This window comes from Poeciliopsis prolifica, unplaced genomic scaffold, assembly GCF_027474105.1.
Source record: "Poeciliopsis prolifica strain line A6 unplaced genomic scaffold, Auburn_PproV2 SCAFFOLD023, whole genome shotgun sequence".
NCBI lineage: Eukaryota > Metazoa > Chordata > Actinopteri > Cyprinodontiformes > Poeciliidae > Poeciliopsis > Poeciliopsis prolifica.
In genome coordinates this window covers 5,280,041-5,306,468 of record NW_026562398.1, presented here as the reverse complement: position 1 = coordinate 5,306,468, position 26,428 = coordinate 5,280,041, and the positions used below count along the sequence as shown (strand labels likewise).

At 37.1% G+C, this 26,428-nt stretch overlaps 3 protein-coding genes across 4 annotated transcripts in view; 2 read left to right on the top strand and 1 right to left on the bottom strand.

Moving 5' to 3' along the window:
* Positions 1 to 6,264, top strand: part of LOC129370104 (protein kinase C and casein kinase substrate in neurons protein 1-like) — a 35,924-nt gene extending 29,660 nt beyond the window's left edge. For both annotated transcript variants that reach the window (XM_055045793.1, XM_055045794.1), the window contains 4 exons: positions 1,087 to 1,207; positions 1,293 to 1,399; positions 1,676 to 1,872; positions 2,890 to 6,264. In XM_055045793.1, the coding sequence (XP_054901768.1) occupies positions 1,087 to 1,207; positions 1,293 to 1,399; positions 1,676 to 1,872; positions 2,890 to 2,999 (535 nt within the window). In that variant the 3' untranslated portion in view covers positions 3,000 to 6,264. The remainder of the gene's footprint in view (positions 1 to 1,086; positions 1,208 to 1,292; positions 1,400 to 1,675; positions 1,873 to 2,889) is intronic.
* Positions 6,265 to 7,602: 1,338 nt separating this feature from the next.
* LOC129370105 (protein ILRUN-like) lies at positions 7,603 to 18,927 on the bottom strand. The gene is made up of 7 exons (XM_055045795.1): positions 18,838 to 18,927; positions 17,163 to 17,260; positions 16,693 to 16,965; positions 15,180 to 15,334; positions 14,122 to 14,319; positions 11,864 to 12,189; positions 7,603 to 10,143 (listed from the first exon to the last, which is right to left on the bottom strand). Coding segments are annotated over exons 2-7 (987 nt in total). The 5' UTR covers positions 17,165 to 17,260; positions 18,838 to 18,927; the 3' UTR covers positions 7,603 to 10,110.
* bltp3a (bridge-like lipid transfer protein family member 3A) overlaps positions 18,018 to 26,428 on the top strand; it is an 18,871-nt gene continuing 10,460 nt past the window's right edge. Inside the window, exons 1-10 of the mRNA XM_055045792.1 lie at positions 18,018 to 18,226; positions 20,906 to 21,068; positions 22,429 to 22,467; positions 22,671 to 22,762; positions 22,839 to 23,028; positions 23,915 to 24,055; positions 24,157 to 24,327; positions 24,723 to 24,903; positions 25,027 to 25,113; positions 26,194 to 26,358. Coding sequence (XP_054901767.1) covers positions 18,183 to 18,226; positions 20,906 to 21,068; positions 22,429 to 22,467; positions 22,671 to 22,762; positions 22,839 to 23,028; positions 23,915 to 24,055; positions 24,157 to 24,327; positions 24,723 to 24,903; positions 25,027 to 25,113; positions 26,194 to 26,358 — 1,273 coding nt within the window. The 5' untranslated portion in view covers positions 18,018 to 18,182. The remainder of the gene's footprint in view (positions 18,227 to 20,905; positions 21,069 to 22,428; positions 22,468 to 22,670; positions 22,763 to 22,838; positions 23,029 to 23,914; positions 24,056 to 24,156; positions 24,328 to 24,722; positions 24,904 to 25,026; positions 25,114 to 26,193; positions 26,359 to 26,428) is intronic.

Genomic DNA, 26,428 nt, shown 5'->3' with positions numbered 1-26,428 from the left:
TCAATGGCGTTTCTGACAAAATGAATTTGGTTCAGAATGTATGCTTGTCATATTCTGGCCTGCTTTTAAGCTGTGTCTAATAAATAAGCCAGGAGCCACGGCAAAGGGATTTACAGGCTCTTTAAACAAACCTGCCAAGTTTGTTTTCCATCAATCTCACTGGCATCTCAGAAGATTGTTTAATCATGTACTATCTATTCAAAATTATATGTCTTTTGTATTACTACCGTATTATTTTTTTTGTTTCCCATATTAAAATAAAAACTAATTTTTGTGCTAAAGATTCTCACAGAAAGAAAATATATGTAGCTTCACATGAACCGTCAAAATTTGGTTTTATGAAAAGTGTGCATTTTTTCCCCTCCGAATTAATCCTGTTTACTTTCTACTTTAGTCATGTCTAACAACAACCCATCTTAAAGCCAGAAGCTGGCCTGCAGGTAATATTGCAGGTAATATTGCAAAAAAGAAGGTAAATGCTCCTCTGTCTACCTAAACCAATGTAGACAGATTTAGATGAAATGGCATAAAATACATTTTATTAACAGTTTCATGTGAACCGTCAAAATTTTGGTTTTATGAAAAGTGTGTTTAATATGTTATTTTTTTTCAAATGCACCTTTAAATCCGAGGCTGATCAGAATAAATATTCTAATTTATTGAATACGACCACACACCTCATTTTTCAGATGTCTAATCTGTCAAAACATGTGCCTTTCACTTCACAAACATGCGATCCTTTGTGTTGGTCCATCATAGAAAACTTTCAAGTTTACTCCTGTAATGTCACAAACTGGGAAAAGGTTAATACTGTAGGAATAGTTTTGCAAACATTGCATATCACATTTTTGCATGGGAAGTAATTGAAAACACAAAAACTGTTACTTAGGCTAAATTCTTCAGCAGTTGGGGGTTCCAGTTTTGGCAAAGAACTCAGAGAGAGAAAATCCACTCATGCTCTAACCTTGGATCTCTTTCAATCCGGAATCTGAGCCACAGTGTGAGTTCTGGTGCCAGTTTGGCAGCAGCCTCATGTCCCTTCTGGTCCCTCCATTGTCACAGTTTGTTCCGCTCTTCTCTCCTCAGCTATGTCACAATATACAGAGAACTGGAGCGTACGATTCAGGCCATAAGCACACAAGAAGACCTGAGGTGGTTCAGCAATAATCATGGCCCAGGGATGCCCATGAACTGGCCAGCATTTGAGGTAAAACATCCACAGTTCGGACCAAACAAGCTTACAGAACTGCTCCCTGGATTTATTTTGTATGTGTTCATATTTTTTTGTGTAGGAGTACAACCCAGACCAAGCAGCTGCTCCTCCAAAGAAGAAGAAACCAGATGGAGCCCCACCCACTCCAAGCACTGACCATGTGGCTCCCCCTGGTGACCGGAGCAGGTTAGTTGAAGGCATTTACATTTTCTTATTGAAACCATTTCATTTTGGGAGCAGTTCTGAAATTGTTATTTAAGTTTGACCTTAAATAATACTGAACAACATTTTATATAATTTTCCATATATTTTCTTTTCCGTAATAAAACAAGTCGACCAACTGTTCACACACTGAACTCATAATTTGTTAATTTTTTCACCAAATAACAAATTAAAACTCTGTTTTCTTGTCTGTATGACATTTACTTCAAATTTAACCCAACATTTTTTCCCCTTTTTTAGCGTGAGCAGCTATGACAAGAACCAAGCTTATTCGGCCGAGTGGTCCGACGACGAGCAGCCCACTGCATACTCCGGCAACGAAAACGGTGGAAACAGAAATTCGTTTGAAGACGATTCCAGCACTGGGAAAGGCGTCCGTGTTCGCGCCCTTTATGACTATGATGGCCAGGAGCAGGATGAGCTCACCTTCAAAGCAGGTGATTATTTGAGCACACCCGGTGAATTTGAATGTGTTGGAAAGCTATGGTTAAAAAACTAAAACTACTGTTTCCTTTTCTGTTCTAAAGCCTCCTTCCGCCACAAGAAATAACAGGGATTAGGAATAATAGCTACACTTGGGAACAAATTACAGGCGTTTGCCATCAATTAACTCAAGCTGCTTGAGCAACGGTCCAAAAGATGCTCAGAGGTTCCCGCATGATCACAAATAGTAATTTAAGGAGAACCTCAGTAGCTGTAACATCAGCTATGCAACTTTATTTTGATTTTTTCTTTTGCTTTTTCAAGTTTTAGCCACATAGTTATAGACAGATTTAAAGATAAAGCAATATGTCTGTCCATAACTAAAACCAGTTTGGAGGTGCATGTTATATAAACGGTGTTTCCTTTTTCTATGATTGTGACACTGAAAGCTATAAAGTAAAAAAAAAAAGAGTGTTTTTAATTGTATTTGGTAGGGAAAATGCACATCAGCTGACATTTCTGTAAATGTCCTGGAATTAGTTAAAAGGTTGTAATTCATTTGTTGCCCCTGAAGAATGAGCAATTTGTCCTATTAAAAACCAAACAAGGTTAAATAAACGTAATTATGCAAATTGAGTCAAATACAAAATGAGTGCAAGCAATAAATACAAAAGAAGAAAACTTCAACACAATTATAAAAAGCATAAGTAATTAAAATTAAATTAATTGAATATCACTAGATGGTTATTTCAAAGCAAAAATCTTCAGCTGAGTAGCATAAACTGGGGGATGCAGTTCCTTGTAAAGTATTCACACCCCTAAAGTACTTTACAAATTTTGGCTTTGTTGTGATAAAACATAGGCAAAGTTGAAGGTGTATTAATTATAATGTTTTCGCAAAAACTGAATAAATTTCTATTGTTTGAGCTGTACTTTTCAAATGATTTATGGGTAGTTTTCATGGAAATATTTCTGTTCACATCAGAACCTGTGTCATTTGTGTTGATGGAATTTTCAAATTTCCCTCGCAGGTGACGAATTCACCAAGACAGAGGATGAAGATGAGCAAGGCTGGTGTAGAGGTCGTTTGGACAGTGGCCAGGAGGGATTGTACCCGGCCAATTACGTGGAGCCAATCTAGTCACATGAGCGGACAGAGACATGCCGCTGGAGGCAGCTTGAACTGTCCCGTCCAACTGCACCGCACATAGCCAGAGACTTAAGAGCAACACATCCTTTGCCCAACAGATGCGCCAAGCTGTCTTGCCTAACTAAAACTTAGTAACCTAAAAAGACACTATATCAGTATAGTATATTTTATCCAGCATTTGAGGCGGGCGAAGTTACACATTCAAAAAACAGCAGTTGTGCTATTGTAGACACACTCAACAAAAACATGAAGACAGTGCAGGAACACATTGCTTCTCTGTGTGGCTGTGTTTAATATACAATGCAGCTTATTATTAACTCACAGTGTACTGCAGTGTGTTTTCCTGAAGGGAAGATATTATAATGTTTTACTCATTTAACAAAGATGAGCTTCTCTAACCTGCATTGTGTATATACGGTGTGATGCCATTTTGTGTAGCATTTTTAATGCTGTGTATGTCATTCTTACAACAGGAATGCTGTGTAGTGTTAACAGTACCACAAACAGTATCCTTTTTGTTTCCTTTTTCTTTTGAATCCTGTCCAGCCTCCGTTCCAGTGTGTGCAGTGCTATGTGTTTCAAACTGTTTCTGAACATTGCATAGCAGCATGTGCTATGCAAAGAGTTACATTCCCCAAGTCCCTGCAGCCTCGCTACGGCTACATTCTGATGCAACACTTCAACTACAAGTGCAGCATTACATGCTTCTGGACATGCATGTGCTCCCGGGTTCACAAGAGAAGGCTTCTCGATGAACTGACCTCACATTTGCTTTGTTTTCGACCTTTTCGTTTTTGTCACGTAAATCCTTTGACCGCACCATCCTCATGCAAATCCATGGAAAGGATTTACAGTTCTTGCAGAAGCTTCCATCCGTGCTTCAGCAAATCAGGGTTCACTTTAATCAAACTGTGCTAACGAGACATACAAGCATTACTTCAGAGCAAAGTTGGATCTACTCATCTTGAGCTTGAGACCGCATTATAGGAAGGATGTCTTGAACAATACATGTGCCTGGGACTCTTTTCCAGAGCAAGGGCGTGTGAATGCATGTCAGTGGATAACTGTGCAACAGTGGTTTGTCTAAAGATTGACCCCTTTCCAACAGGACATGAATGTACTTGTGATGGGGCTTTAAAGAGGGCAAGATGTCAAAATATTTTACTGGCATAAAGCAGAAGTTTTGTGGCCCTTCCCCAACTGAGCCAAAGAATGATCCATCACTTACCACTCCATAATCTAATTACACATCTCATAAAATGGATTCACTAAATTAGTTTTTGCTTCCATGCCCAACCGGATTCCCTTTTGTCTGCAAAATCTGCTCGGTAAGCCAGTAACATGTCATGCAAGCTAACCGCTGACTCAGTGGAGCACATGGTTGCTTTTAATCTTTATTTTACTGTTGAGGAATTACAGGGCCTAGTTAAAGTATTCGTATCACTTGAACTTTTATTCATGATTTGACCAGATGCTTCCACATATTTTGTGAAGTAAAACCAACATCAAAGAGTTCAGAAGAAGAAAAAGAAGGCAATTTGGGAAAAGAAAGAAGGACAAATAAGAATTGAGGTACGCATGTGCATGTTGTGCAAACATTCTATTCTCCCCCCAGAGACAGTTTAAAGCATCAAATTTGCCTGGAATTACAGGTACATGTTTTTGGGAGCATTTCTTCTCCAGCTTTGCACATGTTGTGGCATTTGCAAATTTTTTTTGCCTATTCCTCTTTGCAAAGTAGCAAGAAATAATGATATTTAAACTTTGCCATAGATTCTCAATTGAATTTAGGTCTGAAATCTGATTATGCCATTCTAACATTTCAATACACATATATGCAGCTGTAAATATAGTGCTATACTACTGGAAGGTGAACTACCACCCTACTTTCAAGTCTTCTGCAGCCTTTGAAGGGCTTTCTGCCCAGTTTTCTCTTGTATTTATTTCAGATCACTCCTTCTTCTTTGCTCTTGCTGAAGAAAATCAGGAGCAGAATAGATGTGGAGTGTTCTGAAGATCAATTCTGGTCTCATCTGACCAAAGCAGAGGACTAAATACTGATGCGTTACATTGTTTGTGGTTGAACATGTTCAAGGGGTATGAATACTTATGCAAGGAACAGCATTTTGTCGTATTTTTTTATAATTACTTTTATTACTATGATTACATTTATCAAATGCTGATTAGTAGCTTGTGTACTTCCAGGTTGCACCTACAACTCAGTTTAGATGAAGTGTTTTTGAGACATAGTGATAAAAAATTACACATTACCAGCAGTGACTGGATGTGTTCAGCTCTGGATTTGGGAAGGTCTCACACACAAGGACAAAACACATCACCAGCTCACAAGGTGCGTCTTAGAGTGCAAGCGTGTCCAGCAGGATAAAAATGACCCCTGTTGTTAAACTCTCCCACTTTCTCAGTGCTTACATGCAATACACAAACGTGCAGCGACACAGGTGTTAGTTAGACTGACAATATACACATTATCTGCAAGTTCAAACTCCTTATCTATAATTCCAGGTGAATACTTTGGGGTAAAACATCCGTATCATCCAGTGTGTATGAGTCGTGTAAATGTTATACAAAGTGGTAACAAAACAAGCAAAAAAAAAAAATGCAAAAAAAATAAAATAAATAAAAAAATGCAAGTGATTGACTATTAAGACAAAATGTAGTTATACATGTAAATGTGTTTCATTAAATGACAGCAAAGGAAAACGTGTTAAGTAATAGGTACCATATCGTATGAATTTTATTGCAATGAAACTGTCAGTGTATCATAAAAGCGTGATGTTATCCCACGCTGTCAGATTTGTACATGATGATGTAATTTAAAGATTATATTCTATTGTAACTGTACAACTGTGTTGAGTTGAAAATGAGACCTAACTATGTTGAGACAGTAAAAAAGGTGTACATGTAAATGCTTTTTTTTCATGTTGATCTTTTTCCCTTATGCACAAAGGGGGCTGCAGCTCACAATGTGAAAAACCCCATATTAGCAGTCTAGAAGATGTATGTTCATAGTTAGTGATGTACTTTTATCTCCTAACTGGTGTAGTGCCTGTTCATCTTGATGTAACAAGAAGTTCATTTAAATATGCATAAAAGTGATTATGATCACAAATAATAATGACTATAGTGATAAAAACAAGAAAAAAAAATCCAATCAAATTTGCTGTGATGGTGTCAATATTGAGATATTGATTTGGAAGGGAAAGAAGTTTGTTGAAAAAAAAAAGCCTGTTCCGTCTGTGTGTGTGTTTGTTTTCCGATGGAGTCCACGTGTTACTTTAGATTATATTTCTTGTTTCCTCTGTGAAGGAGAAACCTACTTATTATATTAAAGAACCTCCACAGAGATATAAAGATGGCCATATAAAACATAAACTGACTATGCAGTGGAAACCTTTATTTACAGTATCTACATGGATAAAATAAAACGTGTGCTCATCGATTAAAAAGGAAAATCTAATTTAAAGTGACAATATGGAAATGATATCACAATATCCATCAATTTAGTCTAAGGCTCTACAATATAGTGTTAAGAAATCTGAAATTCTACAAATATGCAACTGACTGAGTCATTTTAACAAAATCACCTGTGCCACAATTATTGGTACAACTAAATAGCCTGATTAGATAAATGTAACTGAAGTCAAATTTATACTTTTCAAATTGATCCATGTTTCTAGTCACTTTTAATCTGTAATCCACAGCTTTCAGGGTGTTTGGGATATAAATATGACTTGACAAAGAAGTTTGTTTTTAATAACTTTAGAGAAGCAAAGAAATTAAGCAATCTTAGAGAGGCCAAGTCTCAGTAACAATTGTTTTTGTGCTTGGTAGATGCTATTATCCACAGTTATTTATAAATTAGGAAATGCCAGTGCAGTAACTATCAAGGCTAACTTGTCAAGCAGTTGGTTAAGAGTAATGCTAAGACAATTTATTGCCGTCCTACACAAATGTAAATGGGAAACTCTGCAGGGACTTTACATATTATTGCGTGTTTTTGTCAAATTAAACTAAAATATAGATTTTTGAAGAAAAACTCAAGGTGGCGTTTGTGTCAAACAAGTAATAAATATATGAAAAGCACTCACTGTGAACTGTTAGGTATTATAGAGAATTGGTGCTACTGTGGGCCATGCGAGTCTGAGTGGAGTGTTTGTAACATAATGTCTTTGAAGTACTTGGACAATTTAGATTGAAATTATGGCAGACCATCAGTGAACTGAAAATGGGTTGTCCCTTACACTTTTAGTTTGAAGCTGGGGTCAAACTTTTGATCATCGAATCCATAAACAAAAACTGCAGACACGAGAAAGCATGTAGCTCATTTCCATGATAATTTAATTGTAGAAACATTCATCAAACATATAAGAAATGATCTTTCACTTGTTTGCACTTCCTCACTTGCATACATGCGCTGCTGTGTGAGTCTTACACCAACTGATTCACCATATGAAGGAAACTTCAGAGATGCTACACAAAGAAAACACACTTAGAACTCGATGAAATAACATTTGGAAGAAGAAACACACATCGCACGAGTTACTGGAAGGAAATGCTTCAGCGCAACAGGAAATGCTTCAGCGCAACAGGAGCTGTATTTCTGCATTAGCTGGTATTATCATATCATGGTCCAGCGCCTCAGGGATTTACACTTTCATCAACTAAAGGGCACCAATTTGATGAGGTGGTCTAACACAGACTGCAGATGATATAATCACAGCAATCGTAACTGCTCTCTGACTTCGCATTCATTCTGAAAGAAAATAACGGCCCTTGTGAAGGTTAGATTACTCAGTGCATATATCGCTCATTTGGTAAAAGAACGTGAAGAACTGCTGACACTTCGAAAGGACATATGAATTCATTTGCAATAAGCTCTAGAGATGCACCAATCAGGCTTTTGCTTACTAACACCAATTTCCAGTTTCCTATTAGGTCTGATCTGGTCATTTTCCTTTGTCTGATATTTTCATTCCATGACACTTAAATACAAAACATGTGCTGCAGATTTTTATTAGTAATAGACTAAGCATAAAATTCCAGAACCGTAATAATATCTTAATTTATGCAAATGATACACCCCTTAACCTTTATCTGAATTATATTTAATTTAAAAACTGTGCTAAACTAAATGCTGAAACTACAATTTTGGGGTATTGAGACATGTTTTATATGCACATCAATGCCATGTCAAGAAATTAGCTTTCAATGCTTAGTGAGAGCCTAAAATTGTTGAAGTAAATATAAGTCGAAATGATCAGAAAGTAGAATAAGCCGTCAGTTTCGCACATCACAAACAAATCAACAGTGGAGACAGCTTAGTGTAGGGTGGGATTCACCAATGTTATTGGGTCATTGCTGCAATATTTTAGGTGATTCTGTAGAAGTGGAGAACATGTGTGATAGAAGTGGCAGGTGAGAGCATCATTTTTTATCTTGTCCAAAGATCCATGGCAACCAGGGCTGTCCAGTGATCAAACTGTGTCATGCTGAAGAGTCAAAATGGGACAGAGCACAAATTCCCTACTGAAGACTGGACTTCCCTCAGCATGGAAACAAAAGGCACAAAATATGACAGGTGTTTTGGTTTTGGTGCTTTTCATGAACTATCTGATTTTTGAGAGTTTGATTGGCCAAATACCAGTCAGAGCCAATCAACAGAAAATTGGCCAATTACAATCCATGACTAATTTATTGGTGCATCTCTAATTAGTTCAGTACATGTTAATACATAGCTTCCAAAACATTTTGTAAGACAAAAGACAGGGAAAGAAAGTACACAGAGTCAAACTGCCAGTTTAGTTCAAACATAATCCAGATTCTTTGGGTAATAGAAAACATTGTCAAAGTTGTCATTTTTATCTACATTCACAAAATACATTCAACCTAAATGTTAAGTCTAATACAGGCTGAACCGAACTCTTTGATTTTGTATAATGTGGTGTAATGTCTTTATAAAGTATTTATTGATGTCAATATGGCTTGAATTTTGAATCTTACAGCATAATGTGCACTGATTGAGTTACAATGTTGTGTTTGTAAATTAAAACACTCATATGTGAGGCATAATTAGATATATTCAAAGCTAACTTAGACTGAAAACTAAAAAAAGTCAACTTCAGAGATGAGTTATTAACAGCAAAAATGCTCCCTTTTTGTGACTTCATGACCAATTTAAAGTTTGGTGGATGGTGCAGGTGGGCTCATTCTTGAGAAAATGACAGGAAACTTTTCAAGACTTAAACTAAATCTAATACCAATTCACACAATGACTGGATAAAGCACCAATAAATTTATATAATAATATTGTATTTGCTACAAGTTGCTAATAGTATTGATTCCACTGATATGCGAGTAAACTTGATTCAACTCAATTTTGCCAAATCTATATTTGTCTAAGTAGTAATGGCCACCTACCTGACTAAGCACAAAAATGTGTTCTGCTGTTTACACTCCATGCAATGTGACAGAGTAGAAAAAAATGTCAATATTCCAAGAGTCATGTAGTAAAAATCTTACACTAACTGACTTGACATCTAAAACCCAAAACTGCATTTCAGGGTAGCCTTTACAATCAACCTTAGTGCTATATAGACCAAAGGGTCCAAAATTCAAGAAAACAAACTAAGAGAAGCAGAAAGTGTAGAATCAGTTGGCAAAAATTAATGGCTTTAACTCTGAAGTCTCTTTTCAGGTTGCACAATGCACGCACATCTTCACACACGCACAAAAAAAGCTCTCAACTCACCCACTACTTTCATCTCTGCACATGTGCATCTTTGTCAACTATGAAAAGAAATCTTAAAAGTAAAAGAAAAAAAAAAAGCTTATCACTCAAGACTCATAGCACTCATATTTTTTAACTTAGCATTCACACGTGCATACAGTGGGATGTTGGTTCAGCTGCACATCAGGAGCGTCGGCCTCCGGCGTTTTTTTTGTTTGTTTGTTTTTTAAGTGTAATTGGACTTTGCATAAAGTGTTTTGACTTCCACACTCCACAGTAAAGCCTCCTGGTTTATTGGTGTGAGAAATTCCAGAGGTACAACTTAGTGCTGCCATACAGTGATAAGTCCCATGATTAAGAGTGCCCAAAAGGAGAGGGCTCTTGTATCTGAAAGAGAGGGGAATAATTTAAAAATAATTAGTCAGAGGTGCAAAACCAAAGCGTTAGAAAAGAAACACACACAGATAAATACCTGTGAAGAATACTCCACAATTAATTCTGAATGGCAAACAGGATTCATGTGGGTATTAGGCAAAACATTCATAGGGATTTTTATATTCTTGGATTTCTATTAGCTAAACTTTATGTCAATAAACTATGAATGAAAAAAAAACAAAGATAATCTGAGGCACAAGCTAAATGTAGAACACTTGAAACACAACTCATATTCTTAACTCTCAGGCCAAAAAGCCAAAACATAAATACAAAGGGAGTTTTAGAAGTGAGCAGTGGAGATGGGTGCAGCAGAAAGCTGCAAATACTTAATTCCATAGCTGCCGCATTGATTTCTTTATTAAAATATTTTGATTAAGTACATTTATTGGCACCTCTGACAAAGATGTGCTAAAAGCATTTAAGATGGAAATCCTTCTCTGCTGCTGTAGCATAATCTCACAATGAAAGCCTCCTGAGCATTCAACCTTTAAATTCGGGTTTTGATTTTGTGAGAAAAAAAACAAACTATAACATTCTCAGTGGCAAAATTATTGCTATCCCTTGCTGTCAATGATTTGTAAAACCACCTGATGACAAGAGGACAGAACTTGGGCTGCTTTCACAAAGGAAGTGGTCACCATGCATTGCAGGCACGGTGGCAAAGAAAGTAAAAAAGAAACAAATGTGCAGAAGCTCTGTGCTGGAAAATTGTTGCAAAGATTGGCATCTGTGGTTCACCAAGTCTCCAAAACAACGATTAGGTGCTACCTAAATGCTAGAGCTGCACAAGATACTGTTAAGACTGAAAAACCACTGTGTGATGAATCACAATCAAACTGTTCAGATGCAATACTTGAAAAGACAATATATTTCAAGTGACATTCATGCAAATTTTTCATGCCAATAATTAATTTGGCCGCTGACTGAGATGCTAAAGCTCTCAGTCACTATAAACTGCATCCCAATGAAAGCATTGTCGCCTAATTACAAATGTACTGCTATAGTGCAGCCCGACTCCATGTATATCTATACTGAATAAAAGTCTGACAGATTTTACAAATTAAACTTAATTTCAACTTAATAAAAAAATCAAGTTCTCTAATTTTTCGTGACATTAAAATTCAAAATTAGATTATTGTTGAATAGAGAGAATTTTTTTTTTAAACCAACATTTTTGCTGGTTTTAGTTTTTAAAAGTGGTATTTTTTCAGGCCCGTGAGTATTTTTGAGCTGATGATTTTTGCCCACGAGACAAAAAGTTTGGACAGCCCTGATCTAGAGAGATTGTGTAAAGAGAGTTGGTCAAAGATCCCTGAGTGTGTATCCTTCAGCCTTGTGAAATGTTACAGGACAGGACTGAGCGCAGCCCTATTGGCTAAAGGGGTTGTATAATGTGTTGATAGAGGAGCTACAAACTATTCTGCCACTGGTGCATTTCTGAAAATACACGTAAATTAAAGGTTGATTTTTTTTGTGTGTGTGTGTGTGTGTTCTTCAATAAAAGATTAATTTCTTTTCTAGCTTTTTCAACTATAATGAAGCCGTAGACAAATGTTTTATGAAACTCACCAGTCTGCAAACAGCTTCAAATAGCAACATGATTCAATTTTAAAGCCTATTTTCTCCTGATTTAGTTGTAGGAAAAATTGTTCTTCTCTCCAAAATATCTCACCTGGTTACACGGAACTACTGATAGACTGCTTTGTAGACGGTTTGCTACTATATCCACAGAGCCGTGTGAAAGTCCATTCTGGCCTTGCTGCAGCAGGTTTGGGCTTCCCTGCAAATGTTCCTCTGTGACACTACTGCTGCTGTCACTGTGGACGTGGTTGTTGTTACTGTTGGGGCACTTGCTCTTCTGTGGCGAGGCAAACGGGTTGTAGTCTCCTTCCAGGCTGCGGTGAGGCTGGGTGTTGAACTCAGCTTGGAAAGAGGAAAGCTGCTGCGTGACTCCAAGGAGGCCTCCAACTTCTACGCTCAGAATCACCCAAATGACATCTGATGAAACAATGGAACATGATTACTACATTAAAAAAAATAATAATAATATATCACAGCTTGATCATAGTAGTTATTCAGAAGCTCTGCTTTTGTTTTCTCCTGTTGGGACATTGTTCAGTAAAAGGTATTAGAGGTAAAGGTTATAATTTATTTTCAAAAATGTGAAACAACCAAGCTGTGTTTGATTTGAAAATATCTTACTGAAGTAGCAGATGAAGTAATAATGAAGAGCACTGATATCACTCCTAATTTTATGTAGAAGAAATTCAAACTAACTTCAAATCACGTAGCGTTAACTATACTACATGTTTATAAGCAAAAAATAGGCACTGCCTCCTTTCTGTGGTCTTATGGCCATAAGCAGAAATACCCCACAGGTTAGTTACCATCACCACTAATGATGCCGGATAAACAGTTTTCCTGTGACGGTGAGTCGTTTCCCTGAAATTAGTACATTCAGCAGCATATACACAAGCTTAATTGGCCTTTCTCCTGGTTCTGATTGGTTGTTTTCTGCCCGAGAGCGGTGCATTTCAGTTTGAACAAGTATGCACGAAACAAAAATTGTTTATGAAGGTGCACACTGCAGCTTTACGTTCATTCATTGTCAGAGCAATACCTGAAAAAGCAACTGCATCAATTATTAATGTGCTTTGTTTAAAATTAGCCCAGATTCCTGGCAGATCCTAATGTTGACCACTAAGTGCTCAAACATCACACAAAGGATTAGACTGACAATTCATTGTAGGATTTACATGGTACTTTTCCAACAGAGGAGGACTGTGGATGGTTGTTTATAGTTGAGACAGAATGGGAATCTTCAGTTCAGAACAGTTCAATGAATGGTTATGTTCAACTCTTCAACTCCTAAAAGTGAGGGAGATTTCAATATTTTAGAATTACAATGGAAGTCAAATCTTTTGTATTTTATCAGTTTGTCAATATGAAACTTTGATTGCCAGTGTGTACTGTTGCATCAAGCTGGTTAGTAAAAGGTTTTCTAAGCTGAAATAAAACGCTTGTGAAATTTAAGTCTACCATGCCTCGAAAGACAAATGCCCCTTCTATAAATAGGCTGAAAGGGATCGAATTACAAGCTGTTTCGGTCCAACTTGTATGGTTTGTTTTGATTGATTTTGGAGCTTATTACATTTGCTGTAGTAACTGGATAAAAAACACACAATGTCAGTCACATAACAAGAGTCTGAACTTTCCATTAGCACCACTTACTGTGCTTATGTTCACAATATTCATAGTGTATGAAACCAAGTGCTTTAATGGGGTGAAGTTAAATGGTCTTAACTTTACAGCTCTATCAAATCCCAAAACATGAAGTGCTCCCTTACTTTGTTCAACAAATATTAAAAAATAATCACAGGAATGTGAGTTATGAATGTAATGAAATGGCGTTCCCTACAATATTAATAAACTCTTTCATAAAATATTAAATTTGTTAATGCAAAGGTAACATTACTGTTCCAGCAACTCAATTTATTTGTAATTCTACAGAAATTCCAGTAAAGCTGCTGATATCTTGTTTTGTTATTCGGCTGACTGTGTGATGTGGCTTTGTGTTAAATTTTCATGAAGAGCCGGCCAGCGAGATCCGATTACTCCAGATCGATTTTACTACCAAGTGGGAAAAGAGCTAAAGCTGTTAACTTGGGATTTAATGGGTCAGTCTGAGTGTTGTTAGATCTGAACAAAGACTTTAATAACGTCCTTTCATTAAGACAAAGCAATCTCCTCCTTCTGTAATAATGCTGTTTTATATTCTGTTTAATTGTCTTTTTGTAGACTTTCACTATTTGAATGTAGTGGGTTTTTCAGAATAATTCATTAGCTGATATCAGAGTCATCAGAGCGAATGGTGCAGGAGGCTGATATCCAGAGCAGGTAGTAAGCGAAGTGTAAGTGTGCTCTTCTTACCTCCATAGTAAAGTCCTGTAGCTGTGCACATTCTCCACTGACCCTGGTACATGCCAGGAGAAACGGGGCTGTGCATCTGCACACTGACATCAGTCATTTCCTGGGGATCGAGGGAGCGCACCATCACCATGTTCACATGGCCAAACTGATCACCTCCCACATACTTCAGAGAAACCCCAGGAGGCCATGACTCTGGACCTGGAAGGCATGAACACAAACAAGAAGCTCACATGGTTGTATTTTTTTACCCTTTAATATAAAAAGAATTTCTAGAAATATTTCATTTAAAAAAAATCCATAATTTTCCAGATTCAAGTGTCTGCATTTTTTCCAACAGTTTCCATAACATTAAAGACATTTGAGCACAAAGCATTTACCTAGTTGGGGTTTGCAATCTGCATGTTCCAAAAAAGAACAAAACAATGATAAATATGGCTTCCAATTTAGCACAATGCTCCTTTCCTTAATGGTGTTTGAACACTGCCACATATGCAGAGGCCAATTCTGGTGGATGCTTTTATCGTGTGAAAGGGGAGCTGTTCCTTTCTAAAGTCACAATGTTCTTCCTCAGGAGAGGGATTGCTGCAAAGACAGTAGTCACTTGATGCATTTGGCTGAGCTTCTGTTCCTTTAATTAAAAAACTTTTGCCAGCTGACATTAAAAAATACATTTGACTCTGCTGCACAATAACCATTAGAAAAGGAGTGTAAATAATTGAGTTTAAATCTCCCTGCATGTTTGGGCTGTATTAGATTGCTTTGATTACATATTCCTGGATATGCATAGGACCAATTTGCCAAGTAAAGTGCTTGAGATTACCATTTATACACTGTTACCAATAAATTGAACAAAATGAAAGGTTATCTGTGAGATTTTTCTTTTTAAAAAGAATATGAAAATAGAATCAGAATATTTTAACTCTTAGATTTAAAAAAGGAATAAAGTTTGAAAATAAAACATTTTACCATTATTTTTTATGATTTCCAGACTTTTCAAGATAGCATGGGAACTCGGTAAAAAATAAAAATAACTTTTATGAATGGTCCAGCTGGCTTACCAGTGTTCTGTATCCTCCAGGTTTTTGTGAATGGTGTGTCAGGTGGAACAGATTCACCCTCACCAATCGTCACATCCTTCACAAAGGACATGCAAGGTGCACTGAAGTTTGGGCTTTCAAAGTCATAGTAAGCTCCTATGGCAGCCTGCAAATTCCTAGAATAAAGAAAGAGAAGAATGGCCACAGAAATCAGAACAGATTCCTGTACAACAAAACATATATGTCTGTTATATTTCAACAGCAGCTTAAACAGAATGAGAACATTTAAGTTAAAAAAGTGTGAATTAAGTTAACTAACTAAACCTTTTGTGCATTGATTTTTTTTTTTTTTAAATGAATTAGAAGTGTTCAGCAGCCTCTCTAGGATGTACCCCATCTTTCATTTCATGTCTATCAGGAAACGCTTAAGCCACTCAGAGGACTTAATGAGCTAAATATAAAGAAAAACTATTTAAAAGATTAAAGCTTGAATGGCAGAAAAAAGCAACTGGTAAAAAAGATTAATTGTAGTTTCCTAAAATCAACTAAACTAACACCTTCCACAAATTTTCAAATGGTCTAAACCTTTATCATGAAAATACATTAATTGAAATCCTTCCAAACTAGTTCTGGCTCCATGCTTAAGGTTTTGAAATACAAAACTTGAACTTAAAATTTATTGGTCGTGAAGTGACAAAATCTAAAAATGTAATGTTATTAAGACTTTTGCAAGGTACTTGAAACAAGTATGCAGCTTGAATGAAGCTTACTTCTTCTTTTGTTCACATAACGCTGTATTTAGGCAGGCATGTGTTTTAAGGGGAATTTCAGAACAGTCAGTCACACTCTTAAGCACATTTATTTTCGTTTTCCCACCATTGCACCGCGTTTCTCACTGTTAAAAAGTGAAAACAAGACACCGGAAGTCAAAGTCATTCAAACAGCAAACTAAAATAATTCCCTTTACATTCTCAATGGAAAAAAAAATAGATACTGAACTCTCAATCATATTGAATGAGTTTAAATTTTACCCAGAAAATCTGGCGTTGAAGGGAATTTAAGCAGCGAGTGAGCGCTTGTAGATTATGAAATAAATGAGGCGATTACTCGGGTGGCATTTGCCCTTATATGATATGCCCTTATGTTATGATCTTTTGAATATCCAATTAAAAGCAAAGAGGTTTCGGATTATAATGTCATTATACGACAGAATAACGTAACGCAATCAGTATTTTAACAGATATGCAAATACCGCCACCATCTGTGTCCCTGACAGGCAATCAAAAGTCACACACTGACTCAGCTAGTTACGTTACTACGACGTCGTTAACTGTCCCTGGTAATAGGTCCAAACCATAATGTTCCTTGTCAACTAAAGTAAGCTAGTTTCATTACTTTTATTTTCTGTTTCTTCTTTTTTTAGATTGATAACCTTTGGGTAGTGAGAAACGCAGTGCAGAAAGCTAGCTACATATCTGTATCTTTTCTCCGACACCCAGCGCACAGCAGGCCGTAAACGAATCCCCGAGCTCACCAGTTGGTCATGTCCAAGAAGAAGGCGCATCCGGCGGGATTCAGCTGAAACCCCAGGAGCCTCTGGAATTCCGATATCAAAATGTCTTTGTCTGTTGTTCCCATGCAGCTGAATTTCTGCATGAGCTCCTGGTCCAGGTCCAGGTCCATGCCCTCCATGACGGATAAGCCCGGGGCAGAGACAGGGGGCTGCGATACTAATTTACACCGAGGCCTCGACTTGTCATAACAAACTCCAAAGCAGGGCCGAGTGCGCATGTCACATGACTGAACCCTGTGAGTGAGCCAATACAGAAAAAAGAAAAAGAGCACTGCTTTACATTGTTGACTATTTTCACTGTACAAATGACATGTAATAACTATTACTCCTTGTATAAAATCCAAGTTTTAAGGGTGTGAATTATTAAATAATGATCTATATAAGTCACAGTTTAAATTATGAGGTTTTTACTGATGTGAAAATGTACATACATTTTTTTCTTGTAAGTTGTGACTCTCGCTCAATATTATGTGGAATATAAAGAACTGGTTCATCCAGGAACCTGACAAAGTTAGGTGTCTTTCATAGTCTGTAAGAGAACGCATAAAACAGCTCATTGTGTGGAACATTTTTAATTGAAATCCTTAAATGACAATTCTTTATTAGTTGATCTGTTTAGCATCCTGATTTAGCAAAAAAAAATTATGAGAACCCATCAACATTAAAATGTAACAGAAGTACAAGTCTACAATATATTACTCATGTCAACTGTATTTTGACTTGAATAATTTAAGTAATTTAACTTTAGATAAGATTCTAACATATTTGGTTGACATGTTGGCAAAGTTGGGTAGAGAACCCGAACATTGTATTAAAAAAAGATTAGCCGTACTGGTTAAAACAGGCTGAGAACTGTAACTGTACATGACGCTTGATTTAATATTTCAAAATCATGTGGTAAGATGGACAAAAATGTAAAGATATAAAACTCTGGTACTGAAAATATTTAAATGAAAAATACAACCAAATAACAAATTTTAAGCAAACCAAACACTTTTCCTAATAATATTTTTCAATAGTTATGAAAATGAGACTGACAATAGATAAGATACACGTTATAACAGGAACAGTGGTGTTCACTGTGTATTCATTTGGCGTCAAAATGACAACAGATTCAGCAGACAGACAATAATATTTAAACAACAAAACGTGTACAAATAAGAAGTTTCATTTTATGAATGGTGAATGCATCTACAAGAAGCAACCGGCAGATGGCAGCATTGTGTCGTAACTGTTAAGATGTTTTTTTTTTATATATATATCACTTGAGCTCCGTGTACGTGGATTCGCGTGCTCGTGAGACTGTGGTTTAGCTACCGTCCAGTGTTTAGCGAAGAGGCAACAGCCGCTAACAAGATGCACAGTTACCGCCATGTCCATTATGGAAGTAACTGACGGCTAATGTGTGCCTGTGCAGTTAGAAAAGCCACAGACGTTGTTCGCAGCAGGAAATGGCGGGGATTATTAAAAAGCAGATTCTGAAACACTTGTCAAGGTAAGTGTTTGGTTTTCTGTTAGCCAGTTAGCCCATCTGGGTGATGGATGGTAGAATCGTCATTGCCGTTATGCTTATAATACACCGGACGTAACCATCGAGGGTGGTTACTTTTTAGCTCACAACACCCATTTAATAAACAGCAGCATTAAAAATAACAGTGGGACGACTTAACGGGCTCACGCAGCAGACGCCTCAACCTGCAGGAGAGCAGCACTTTCCCACACATATCTATTTATGTCACCTTGTTTGATGTGTCGACCTTTAATTTATCAACCTAAAAATGTCTAAAATAATTGATTTTATCATCTCAGCTGTTTACAATAAATTGACCTGTACATGCCAGTTAGGCTGGGGAGTAATTTCCTATGCATAATTTTCTTCGGAAAACGATTCATGCAACTCTAAAAATAGTTTCTAAATAGGTGGTTTGCTAAAATTAGTTCAAATTCATGCTATAGAAACATGAGTCTGAGCACTGACTTGCATCAGTTTTTATTTTGTGATTCCTGGTCCAAATGAGATTAAATCAATGAGAAGTAGCCGTAAACATTTTCTTTAGTTCGTACTCCAATGCAATGTTTCCCCAACAATGGTCCTCTATTACTCACCCTACTGCACGTTGTTGATGTGATCATGCTGTCACTTGCAGGCACAACCGGTTTCAGAGTTGGTATGGTTCTTCATCCAGGGTGTTTTAGTATTGGGAGCGGCACCAGTTCTCAGGAAACCAAAGATATCAGTTGCACACCCTATTAGTTACCCGTTATGTAGTGACATGAGTATTCAGTAGGGAGTATTGAACTCTGCATTATGCAGAGTTAGAATAATTGATAGAATTATTCTCTACAATCTAGGGGTCTAATTTTTCCATCATGTTGTTTTTTTTTGTAGCATATTTTATGCCTGATTATTGTAAAAAATATGTGCCATAAATACATGGTTTATTTCTAAATAAGAATAACTCTCAAAATTAAGTGAAAAAGGGCATTTAGAAATATGAAAGATGCATCAGACCCAAACGTACCAGGTTCATAAGAATGAGAAGTCCAACAGGTTGTCTTTAAACCCTGCTGAAACACACTAATCACCTGCCAATTAAAATCAGATGTGAGTAAAGAAAGGACCAACCAAATCATGCAGGATAGTTTAGCTCATGAACAAGGGTTCTAAAAATAATCTCTTCTGAGCTTTTGCATTCAGGAGCAGATTTATTTATTTTTTCTCCACCTGACTTTCAGGGGGAAAAAAAGCGTTACCGTGATGTGATAGTGTTCCCCTTTTAGCTCTAGTTTTTGCATATTTTACCAGCCGGTGGTAATTAATCCATTTGTCGTGGTTCTTTCACGGGTAAAAGGCCACAGTGGAGGGAGGACAGAGGGTTTTGTATTTAACTGTTATTCTGCTCCAGCTTTTTATTCCAGTCAGTGTTCCAATTAAGTAGGTTATTCTGTGAAAGCTACAGAACATGTATAGCAGAAGGAAGAAAAAATATATACTTATTTTGTCAAACAAAGTTTGTTTTTTGTTTGTTTTTCATAATTATATAGTTGTGATTTTTTAATGATCTGTATTGTTCTTAGTATTATTCAACTGTTGTTCATTTTGGCCAAGTATATATACAAAGACTCCTTTCTCCCTTTTGACTTCCTAAACATTTCCAGCCATTAATCCTTCCTAATCTCGTCTAGCAGAAGGCATTTCTTAGTCAATAAATAATAGCTTCATTATGACCTTTGATCTAATCTGAGTTTAAAAAAAAGCTTACTACCAAGCTGCTAATCCAAGTGCTTACGATGTAAAAAAGGAAGAATCTACATTGTTATGTCAGTTTATGTCATCATTTAAGGCTAGTGAAAAATCAACATCCCTTGGAATATTCCATGCAAACTTAACAGAGTGTGTGTGCAATTAATAATAGCTGTTTTTTTATGTTCCACACAAAAGGACAATTTAAGAAAGCTAAAATGATCTTGCATTGAAGTCTTTACCAAAAAAAATACCAAACATGAGTCTTACCATTTAAATATTCATAATTTAAAGTTGAAATCATAATTTTCCTGTATTTTGTGTCTGTTTACTTTATTTTTGGAATTTTACAGATATTTAAGATAGCTTTCTTTAGTCATGTATTTTACAATGCCTTAAAGCATTCATAGCACGTCTCTACATTTGTTTGTGTTTCACCCTAAAACTTGAATGTATTGTTTTTGGTTTTTGTGTGACAGACTTGTTGTGACCAAAGTCAGTCAGTCCTCAAATGCAGGTAATCTGCATGTTTTAGGAACGTCCCTTGTTTGACAAATTGATGACTTTTTGAGGAGGTATTTCAGCTATTTGATCAGCAGTGTTTGGTACACAAATAAAAACTGAGAACTGGAGTTGGAGACTCCTATTATTGACTACTGTAACACAAAATACAAAAATAAAATTTGAAAAAAGACCTATTCTTCCCCACTAAGTCAGCGTTTACCATGAACCACATTTTGCTGCAATAAGACCTGCAAGTCATTGGGGTATGTCTATCAGCTTTGCGAACATAGTGACTGAAATGTTTGCTCAATTTTCTGATTTTGCATCTCACACAAAATTTTCACATTGTTCTCTTGCTGAGTAGTTTGGCAACATCCTTCCAATATAGGCCAAAATGTTGTCTTACATGCTTTTGTTTCCACCAAGGTTCACCAAGAACCTGTCCCCGGACAAGATCAACCTGAGCACACTGAAGGGGGAGGGGCACTTGTCCAACCTGGAGCTAGATGAAGAGGTTCTTCAGAACATGCTGGACCTGCCGACCTGGTTGGCCGTCACACGGGTCTACTGCAATAAGGCCGCCATTAGGGTACGTCCTTATTGATTCATCCAGCCTGGTTGTGAAACTTATCTAACATTGTGGTCAGATTCCTTTTATTTGAAAAAAAAGTGCATCACTTTGTTTCTGTGCCACAGTTCAGTTTCAAAGGAATAACAGCAATTCTCTTCACTAATAATGCATATTCTTTTTTTGTTTTTGACTATGCACTTGATGAAATGAGTAGTGGCAGATTCATAAAGACTTCACTAGCGGCTCTGCTTTGAATGTCCCGACCCCTGAGATTTGGACTGATTGCTGATAATGGAACGGGGCAGTTGTGAGTCACAGGCACACTAAAGGCTGGAGGCTACTGTGATTCTGAGATATCGTGGCTGGTGTTCGCATAGCTAACAGGCTGACTGCTTTATGTTTCAAAACCCATTTCAGTAATTCTGCTTGACAAGATTCTTTACTCCTAAAGTTGAGAAAAGGTTTAGCCTTAATGTTGGACATAAATAATTATCTCTGTAGAGTTTTGTTTTACTTTACCCTTTTAGTTTCAGAGTTGTTTACTGATGCCCGATTTACTTACTGTATTTAAAAGCAAAAATTTGAAATGGACTATTGCAGTTTTGGTTATTATTTTCTCTGCTGCTGACATGCTTCAGAATGTAGCACCTTAGCTGTGGAATACTCTCACAAGATAAATGTGTTCCTTAGTATTATTTAAAATAATTTTAATTATCTGGTTGGGGGGGGATTATTATTGTTAAAGCTTGGAATCTATAATAAACCCTTTTCAAGATACACATTTAGGTAAATGGGGGTGCATAAACATTATGAGCTCAGTAAAGGCTTATAATTTCAACTGAATTATTTAAAATTGCATTTTTTTGTGTTCTACTTAGAGATTCACTTTTATGAGAATTTAATAACATGTTTAATCTATTGATTTCTAATGCACGTTCTGCAGATTTCTTGACAATTTTTGTAGTTTCAAATTCAAAAGAAATTGAAAAAAATTACATTTTTTCTTTTATAGCCTTCATCAGATTTGGGATAACCTCAAAACAAATGAGGTTATACTGTTTGTTGGGGTTATAGACAGAAATGGTCATAATTAAAAATGTTGATGCATTTAATGAACAGTTAAAAAAATCTATATATGACCTATTGATAATTCATCTGAACCAATCAAAGTAAAGTTTCTATCATTCACCTACTGGTCCATCATGTTGTATTCGTTACTCAGATCAGAGCAGGATAGGAGAGTGAAAATCTTTTACGCTTCAGATTTTCTGTGGTAAATTTGGACTGTTCTGTACCTCTCAGCTCACTAAGCCTTTGTGTCCAGTTGTGCACTTCACTGTGTGACGTCTTCCTGAGTGACACACTATTGTCTTTTCAGATACAATGGACAAAGTTGAAAACAAGTCCCATCTGCCTGGTAAGGATGACGATGAAATCCTTATTTGGAATGAAGCTGCCTTTTTTTTTTTTTTTCTTACATTAAAATATAACTTAACTCTGTCATGACTCTAGCATTTGTTTCTGCACTCTACTGCTGCAAATTTCATTATTGTGACATTAAAAATGTTAGATTACTTCTGGACTAGCACACATTTTGTGCTGTCTCAATGTTTTGTGTAGTTCTTGGACAAAGTTGAGGTTGAGATGAGGACATGTGAGGAGCCCCGTCCGCCTAACGGCCCCTCTCCTATTGCCATAACAGCAGGACAGAGGTAAGCCGTCTAAAATCCTGAGCTGAAGTGTCTCAAATTGAGAACTATTTCTCACCTGTCATGCATGTGTTTTCAGCGAGTACGGCTTTGCGGAGAAAGTGGTAGAGGGCATGTCTGTCCGGATCAACTCCATTACCATCAAGGTTCAGGCTCGTGCCTTCCACGCCTCCTTTGAGCTATGGCAGCTACAGGGCAACAGCCTCAACCCCAAGTGGCAGCGCAGTGACCTTCGCTACACCCGCATCACTGACCCCAAGAGAGGAGAGGTAGATTGTTATGCTGCAGGCCTTCCTCTTTCTGCTCTCTACACCGATGGCCATCCCACAGCCAACTAAATTTCTGCCACATGTTCTTATTAAATCTGTAGTAAATAATTTAATCAGGTCACATGATTTCATCAGCTGCTGGGCTTTTTTCAGTCTGGCAGCTGAAAAAAGCCAGGAAGAACAGTAAAACCTTGTAAATCACTGTATGTGTCCCTTCTTTCCTACTGTTGGGGTTCTTAGAGGTCCATTTTGATAAACAAAAAACTGTGATGTTTGAATACTTAAAATATATTGATCTGTTATTTTTGTTTTCGTTATTGGATTGATGAAGAGTTTAGTACCAGCTGAGAAAACTAAGAATCCCTTTTCATTGTTTGCATGCTTCCACAAATTACAAAATGTTTCAAAAAATTTGAAGTTATTTACTCTTTGTATTGTTAAAAGTAGCTCTTTATTGTATTCGTTGACTCAAATGCAATAAAGATTTCCAGAATCTGAAATGATGTGCTAAAGAATCCCTATTTGAGAGAACAATCTGTTGACTAGTTCACATATTTTAGACTTCGAATTAGACATGATCGACTGCAACAAAGTAAGAAAATTTAATTTAACAGCAAGCCGAAGGATAATGAAGGCAGGTTAATTATGCCAGTTTTAGCACAATTAACCTGCTGCTGTGGACAGCAACAGGGATTACTGACAGTGTTTATATTGTGTACAACACAGCTGCAAACAAGCAATAGAAAAACTTATTTGGCAAGTGACAGATGTGTTTATGATATCCTCTAGGTTGTACCACCCCGGGCAGTGAGTCCTTCATTTCCCATTTTGTGACCTTTTGCTGTCCTGATCATAATGTGAAATTTGATTGAATTATTTTTTTCAGGTGTTGACATTTAAAGAAATTAACTGGCAAACGCTGCGAATCGAGGCAGACGCCATTGAGAGCGATGATCAGGATCTTGGCAGCACTCCATTACGTCTCATCACCAACCAGGGACGCATTCGCATTGCTCTAAAACGCAGAGTAAGGCTGGACTTTTAATGCACATGCACTTGCTTGTGGAATGATTTGAGAAAAATACCCATTGCTTTGTAATAAGTCTTTGACTTCATATTTATTTCTAGATAAAGGACTGTAACGTGCTGGCGTCCAAGCTGCTTTTTATTCTGGATGACCTGTTGTGGGTCCTGACAGACTCTCAGCTCAAAGCCATCATTCATTACGCCAAATCTCTGAGTGAGGCCATGGAGAAGTCAGCTCAGCAGAGGAAGAGCATGACTGCTGAATCCTTACAGGTTTACCTGTTTATTTATTTAGTGGTTTTCCAATTTGGTCAGGATGACAGAAAATACCTACTGTAAGAAACCTATTAAACTCCAGACAAACATTTTTTGAGTCAGTCATTTAAACCTAGGGATCATTGTAGATCAAAACGAAGTCAAGAATTATTAAAGAGGCTTGTTCTCCAGGAAAGACATATAAAAAGCTTTTTAGTGATTTGTTAGGTAATCACTAACAAAAAGACCAATTCTGAGACATTTTAACAAACTGTTTTTTTGGCTAATTACTGGAAGCAAGACTGTTGATTAAAACTTCATCTTAAGTGCATGTAAATTTCATCTTTTGTTTATTTATTTGCACAATTTGATCTATTCTGACAAATCCTGAATTCCTCTTGTGTTGTTTTTAGACGGCTCCTCCCTCGCCTGTGATTCACAGCCTCTGGACTGAACCCCCACCTTCCTCCACCAGCACTCCCAACACCATCAGTCAGTACTTTGATCTCTATGATGTCAAGGAGTCGTCCTACCACACCTTCATATCACGCTTGGACTTACACATATGCAATGACAGTTCTTCAGTCAATGAAGGTTAGATGGCAGTACATTTGCATATGCTATTCATGTCGCTTTATTTCTCTGGAAAATGTAGGTTGTGTTTGATGTCATTACTAAAGAGCTTGTTTTAAACAACTCTCATGTGATGCCACACAGATGAGCCTCCCCCACCGGGCCTGCAGGGTGCAATGCAGCTAACCTTTCGGAAGCTAGGCTTTGACTACTATCCCATTCACAGACCCGGTGAGAGGAATGACTGATTCTTTTTCTCACTGTGTTTTAACTGCTGCTTCCCCCCTGAGGCTGTGTGAAGCCCTCGGTGTAACCATAAGACTGGTTACACAAGACTGACTGCTGGGAGCATCACCTTTCAAGCAGACGGAAAGTGTGCCTAGTGTTATAATCCTCAGTGGAATATTTGATGTAATAAACAGTAGAGCTGCCCTCCAATCTTATTAGGTAGAGTTAAACAAAGTTCTAATTGCTGCAGTCAAAGCAGAAAGCATTTGCTTTTTCATTTTAATGTATTTTACATGGACAAAAAACCCCACAATGTGCATTACATATTTCCGGTATTCACAAAATTACAAATTAATGCCAGGTAAAGAAAAACATAGAAAGTATTTGTATCTCTTGAAACGTTCACTAAGAAAAATATATGACATACAAACTCAGTTTTGTTGATTGTAACATGACAGAAACATTTTACAAAAAATAAAAGATAAACTTTGCATCCTTTTTGTTTCAAAAGTGAAGGTCAAAAGTGTCATGACTGTTTCCAGTCTAACCCCTATAGTTTTTTTGTCCATGAAAACATGTAAAACAATTTAAACAGTGTTAGGAAAACTTTCAAAACACAGCTCTATGTTAAGCTCAGATCTCCTCAGTCATATAGGTAAATGTTTATATTTAAGACTATAATTAGGAAAAGAATGATCATGCTTGACTTGTCTGTACAAATTAAAAATCTGGAACACCTTGCACTAACTTCACTTGTACTTGACTTCAATATAAGTCTTTCTACAAAAATGATTCTTAAGTAAAATCAGTTACCCCTGGAAGACAGTGTGGACTGGAAACATTAACACTAAAGCTTAGGGAGGCCTGGTGACCTGTTCAGGGTGTAGCGCTCCTCCATTCGAGTGACTGCTGGAAACAGGCACCAGATCCCAGTCCCAAATCCATCCATCCTTTACCTCTTGTAACCCTTGGTATTTATCTAGGCTCCGTAGGATATTGGTGTCCAAGCAAGCACAACTGTCTGTTTGAGTTTTGAATGATGGCTGAATCACATCTGCTCCTGGCTGTTGATTTTTTGCTCAGCTGACGGGTGCCGCCACTGGGAACGCTACAGCGGAGCCATGGAGGCGCAGGCTCAGTGGGCGGGAAAACTGCTGCAGGAATACCAGAGAAGAGCCGAGGCCTGTGGTTTTCCAGGGCCGTACACTGAGGGGCCAGCCAAAGATTCTCCTGCAAAGACTGCCAAGGGTAAAACTTGGTTCCTAATATATATATATTTTTTTATACTTAAAAAAAGCAAAAAAAATTGAGAACTGGG